The sequence below is a fragment of the Metopolophium dirhodum genome, chromosome 3 (assembly GCF_019925205.1).
Source record: "Metopolophium dirhodum isolate CAU chromosome 3, ASM1992520v1, whole genome shotgun sequence".
Taxonomy (NCBI): Eukaryota; Metazoa; Arthropoda; class Insecta; order Hemiptera; family Aphididae; genus Metopolophium; species Metopolophium dirhodum.
In genome coordinates, this window is record NC_083562.1 from 34,010,740 (window position 1) to 34,017,290 (window position 6,551).

The window sequence follows — 6,551 nt, forward strand, 5'->3', positions numbered from 1 at the left end:
AAAGCATATTATGAAATATGAATAGCCAATATAGGTATAGGTTATACTGTTATTTATTATTACAACTTACGTAATGCTCGATAAACGGGCGACGCATTAGGTTGGATTGGAAATTATGTGGCTAGCAAATATACGAAAGTACAACACCAGTTTCGCTTAAATTTTGTCGCAGCACTCTATATTAATTAAATCGCACTCGCGCACGACGAGAATCGGACGCGTAGAAAAATGACGGCGTTGGCATTGAATGCTCCGAGACGCTGACCAACGACTGAAAATATCATGGCTGCCTTTTATATATTTTCTTTTTTATTGATATTTCGAGTTTTCGCAGTAGGTAGGTAAATAATTATGATCAGAGACTTGGGAAATATTCAGTACGTCCACAATAATATTAAGTAGGTTTGAGGGTTGGCCCGCGTTCGAAAAACCTAAAAAACAAAACATCCTAACCGAACCTTTCGTTTTCGATTCTTGCGATAAACCGTTTGCAATAAATCTTTATCGTTATTTGTATATATATATTATATCGTAGTCGCGTCTTGCGTATACACAATCGGTTTATTATAATATGTAGACATAATCATAACAATACGTAGTACATAATATAGTCACGTGTCATATTGTCATATTTTACACTGCTGCGATACTGCGTACTATGACGATAATATTATTATACATAAACGCATGTGCAGCCTGACCGCATAGTAATTGCCGTAACAGCAACAGCACCTATACATTATTGTATTATTTAGACGCATAATAGGATAACCGTGTCGTTTTTTCGCGGGACGAAAATATTATTATAAGCAGTTTTCGAGAACGGAAAAAAATACAGTTATAATAATAACGTTATATATATATAATACGCGTATGATATTATATAATAATATTATCGATAAAAGGGGCGAACAGCTCATAGTATTAGTCATAGTTTTTACGGAGTTTGGATGTATCGTCGTCGTCGTCGTCCGATCGCCGAAGTGGCGGCGGCGGCAGTGGTGGGGATGGCTTGGCCGATGGGTGGGGTGCAGGAGAGGGTGAAGCCGCAATGAGTAATATACGCCCGGGACAGACCTATATACGTATATACTACGCTGCACACGAGTCCTATGTGTGTATATGTATTTGTTTATGTATAATGTACGTATATAATATATATATATATATAATAATAATAACCGAAGGGGCAAACTGTGGCGTCGTAATTGGCGCGTCGCGACGCCACTGGCGCCAGCCGGTTTCCAAGGATACGCTATATGGTCTCGTCCGGCTGGTGGCGGCGGCGGCGGCGGGTGGAGAACAATGTTTTTCTTTCCGCCAAACGACGGCGGTCCATATTCCGCTGCAACGGCCCTAAGTCTGAACAACATAATGTTCGTGCGTTGTATATAATATATATATATATATATTATTATATGTATATATTTTTATTTTCTATTATTGGTTTTAAAACGTTGTATATACTTTTATGGCCTATTCGGCGCACACGACATTTACAGGGTGATTCATAATAACCAGCACGCGCGCGCTCCCTTTTTTTTTACAATAGTGTAAAATAAAATCAGATTTTCGAAAGTTTTCGATTATACATCAAGACCATATAGCGCTATAATCAAATTCTTTAGATATTTTTCTACTACATAATGAGTGTCCGTTGTGGAGATGCAAACTTCTGTTTTTCAAATATAAAAAGCCCCCTTTGTTCTATTGCGAATTATCGCGTGGACAATTTTCCTTAAAACGTTGACGTAATAAATAGTATAGTGAATAATAGATTCAATATCGCAATATTACATCTACTTTATATTTTTATAAAACCATTTTTAAAGGCTAATATTCTTATAGTTTTAACATTTTAATAACCAAAAAACTACTTGTTTGAATTTTGAATTAGGGATGTCGGAATTTTCAAAAAAATGATCTACTAAAAAATAATATATAATATAGACAAAGGGGAGGGGGGGGGATGTCTAATTTGAAAAAAACATAAATTTGTATCTCCGTAAAAATTTCCACAAAATCGCATTAAGCAGTATAAAAATTCTTAAGAATTTGAAAACATGGTCTTTAAGTAAATTTAAAAATTCCAAAAATCAGATTTTAAATAACTGCCTTATTGAAGAAAAAGGGGCGAGTATTTTAATAAAACCACTCTGTATATAAAGGAAAAAGATAGGTACAGGATGTATTGGGAAGATCAGACAATATCACAGTGAAATCAAATATTGTGTACATCGATGTATCTATACATTGTAAGTATGACGCATAATAATAATAATAAAAGACACTCACACGGATACTTGAGCAGTAAAAGGTTGCAGTATAGTATAATAGATTCGTATCCGTCGTATTATTTTTACCCTTTTGCAAACTGACATCCGTTAAAAAATATCCGCACTATATATGATGATGTAATACAAAATCAAAGAACACAATGCATATTATATCTAGTGCACTTTTTACTAAGCTCTATGAGCGATTTCAAGAAGATCGATTTATCCTGTTTATAACGGAATAATATAGGCAAATATATTAATTATCATCGTATTAATATTATACATTTATACGTTTATGTTATCGCGGAATCTATACGCCTACTCGTAACTAAACTAGGAACATTTTTCGTGTGACAAGTACAATAATTATTGAGCTTGGGAGTTTTTTTTTAAAATTCAATTTAACAGCATTATCATGGTATGGACATATTTTAGGTAACAAATAAGATATTTTTCCATTATTGTTTTCATGTGTGTCAGATTTTATTTTAAAATTTTAAAATAGAATAATAGACTCACGGTTACTATTGATTTTCCACAATTTTATTATAATATGGGTTACATTTTACCATTATTAGGATCAAAGGAGTTAAAATGTACCAAACCTACAAAAAGTTAAAACTGTTATAATATGTTAACCTATTACAGTACATCTAGAATAGGGCCACTAGATGGAGTTCTTTAAAACTTTCAATTATAATTAGCTAAAATCAATGTATATTCAAATAATTCACTATTATAGTTTTGATTTTATAAATCCAATTAAAATGTTCGTGTGTGCGTCGCTTTTAAATCAAAAACGTCAATACTTGTATATGTATGTCTTAGGAATAATGGACAATATACTCCGGAAGAAAAGTATGATCGTCATACTTTACATAAACGTTTCCATAGTTCCCTAGTGTAGTGTCAATATCGTTGGTCGATGGTATTTCTAGGCCGTAATTAATGCCTGTTGTTTCTATTTTTCTCACAAGCACTTTCACAATAAGAAATGCTAAAATCATGCAAAGATTGCAATATGTATTAATCAAAGTACCTTTCAAATGTTCTAAAATATGTGAATATATTGGCCGCATTGGTCATTGTGAATAGTTTATTTACCTCCCTTCCTTCCCGCATATTTATGTGCATAAGGTGCACTCGGTGAAAAACACGCACCTTTTCCAAATCTTGTTCGCCCTGTCAATCGCCAGTCAATATTGTTGCGTGCAATACTTATCGCATTATTTACGGATGTTGCGTGAAACAATGTTTCCTCTCTTACGTCACCAATGCTATTGTCTAGTTGCATCTCTTCCTTATGCAATAGGTATAAGCCATACAGATGTGCGTTATTAATTTTTTGTACTTTTAAAATCTATAATTTAGATAGGTATATAATTACGCTACCAATATTATCATTATTATTATTATTATCATCATTATTAGTTATTGAACGAGAGGAGATTTTTTTCAAGTTGATCTATTGACTAGCCAATATTTGTAAATTGTATGTATAAATATATATATATATATATATTTTTTTTTGAGAAAGTAATTTGGTTATAATTTTTGTATTTTTTTTTTATCAAACCTAACTAAACTAACTATAAATTAATCTGATTTTATTTTAAATTCCATTCAGTGACACACATTAAAATAATCCCCATTTAAAATGTATTATATCTATTTAAAATATCTCGAGACTCGACCAAAATTTTGGTTTAACAAACAGTGAAATTTATTACTCTTTAATTATTTAACGTTCCAGTTGTTTTATGAATTATGATGTATAATAATATAATTAAAATTAGTTGAAGCTTACCATAAAATTATTTTCAATCTTGGTAAAAAATGAATTTTCGGAATATCCGTAGTTATCATAGTCTTCAAGAAGTTCTCTTGTATAAATATTTCTCAATATTTTTGATTCAGAAAAACGTCTTAAAATGTAATGAATAATATTATTTATATAATATATATATAATAGGTAGTCTGTATTACTATATAAATATAATATTATTAAACATTATGTATTATGGCAGGGGCGCAGGGCTTATGGAAAGATAATAAGTCTGTATGTTGGCATTTGAACAAGTTTTAATAAAATAAGTTTAACGAAATAGCTGAATATGGATGCTCAAACGAATAGAAACAATTTAATTTCTAACTATTTTTGTTTTTTTTTTTATTATTATTATTCAATAAATATTAACCGTTTGAACTTGAAACATTCCATTATATTACTTAAGTCTTAAATTATAATTTTCTATACCTAATAGGATTTTAAAAGTATTTAGATTTTAGACTAATTTTAAGCTACTTATGGGCGTTATACATTTTTACTTTTTTAGTTGTTTTTTCTTTAAATGTTTATAAAAATTTCACTAATTTGTATACTTGGTCAACAATTTTAAACATTTAATACAACATATATTTAAATTTTCCTACTAGTACAAAAATAAAAATATCAAAAATATACAAGTGCAATTTAAAAACGTTTGAAGTTTAAATGTTCACAACATTTGTCAAAACCATACATTGTTTGTATGCAGTGTTTAATCACTGAATTCAAATTTAATATATCATCCTTTACCATGTACACTCGAAGCCTATAGACAAGTATACTTGTACAACAGAGCTGCAACCTCCCTCTTTCGCGACCTATAATTACTTGATAGTTACTAAAAATTACTAAAAATTACTTTTTTAAAATGCTATATTCACATATACCGATTTTCTTTGGTGACAAATAGATTTAATCAAGATTTCCATATGAAACTAAGATGGTTTGATTATAATATATTATGAAAATTAATAAGTAATAAATTATATAGTATAGGTACTCACATATGTTGTAAAGACATAATTATTTATGGTGTGGGATATTGGGTAGCTTGTAACAATACGTTTAGAAATATCTAAAAATTTAGATAAATTTAAAATTTAATAATTTTATTGATTTTATATCAATGCAGTTTAATTGTGTTATTTATGTAAATGCTGTTTCTATGATACACATTGTATAATAATTGAAACATTTAAATCGTGTTCAGTGTTAACTTTTACTTAAGAGCATTCGGTATTTTTTGTCCACTGTACCAATAAAACAAGTATAATGTAAAAAAAAATCTGAAAACTTAATATTTATATTGTTGAATAACTTATATTTCAAATATTGACACACTTCCCTTTAAATTTGATTTCAAAAAGTAAAATTGAAGAATTTTTAGCAGTAAAATAGAAATAAATGAATAGAGAATTTAAAAATAGTCTAAAAGTGGAATGAACAATCTCAAGTAAACATCATAACAAATAATATACATAGGTATTATGTTTTAAGATTTTTTAATTGTATTACTAGTTTGTGTAATGAACAGTTAACAAAAGTATCAAATTCATTTTAAAAAAAAATAATGATCTTCATTTTAGTTTTTTCAATCACTCAATGTGTAGATAGGTATCATAGAAACAAAATGTACATATAGCCATTAAGCCTAGGTAACACAAATTAAACAGTATAAAGTATTCATCTATTGTTAATTTAAAATGGATAATTAGGTTTAGATTCGACATCAAATTCCTTAATACTCGTATAGTCGTATTATAGGTAACTGTTGTTCTATATTTTATTATTTTGATTTATTTATTATATCTATCTGGAAATGCATAATACAACGGTAAAAAAATATTATTATATCAATCGATTTTATATTTTTATAACATTTCAACTTATTTTACGTTTTGTTTCCTTTCACGGTTTCATGCAATCTCTAAACCAAAAGAGTCTAAATCTACTTTTTCATGTACATAAGTAGGTTTAAATGATCTATAATCCAGGCTCAAAACCAACCATATAGGCCATATAATGTACTAAATCGATACAATTTAGATACTCATTATAGCCTGGTGTCGTCGGTCACAGTCACTAACGTGTTCTGAGGTCAAACATAATCCGGTGTCGGTAACTCCTGGATGAATCAGCACCCGGGTTTTTACTTTTTAGTGAAAAATCTTCGCCACATATACAAGTGTTCCAAACCGTACCCTCCCCACAGTAAAAACTGACTAAAAATAACTTTCCGACTAATGATCTCAAAAGACTTAACTCAGAAAAAATTCTGGGAAACCTACTCACTAATATACCGAAACATAATACATCTTTTATTTTGTTGTTTAAAAAATGTTATATTTACTTGTATTAATATTCGTATTGTAAATTGTAATGTATCGTATGTACATAGTCATTAATCTTCTTATTATTATTATTGTTTTTTTTTATTCTAAGTG

The 6,551-nt window shown here is 29.3% G+C and overlaps 1 protein-coding gene across 1 annotated transcript; it reads right to left on the reverse strand.

Moving 5' to 3' along the window:
* Nucleotides 1-3,103: 3,103 nt before the first annotated feature.
* Nucleotides 3,104-5,128, reverse strand: LOC132940522 (protein mono-ADP-ribosyltransferase PARP12-like). The gene is made up of 4 exons (XM_061008181.1): nucleotides 5,112-5,128; nucleotides 4,087-4,204; nucleotides 3,384-3,639; nucleotides 3,104-3,276 (listed from the first exon to the last, which is right to left on the reverse strand). The coding sequence occupies exons 1-4, from the start codon at nucleotides 5,126-5,128 to the stop codon at nucleotides 3,104-3,106; spliced, it is 564 nt and encodes a 187-aa protein (XP_060864164.1).
* Nucleotides 5,129-6,551: the final 1,423 nt, after the last annotated feature.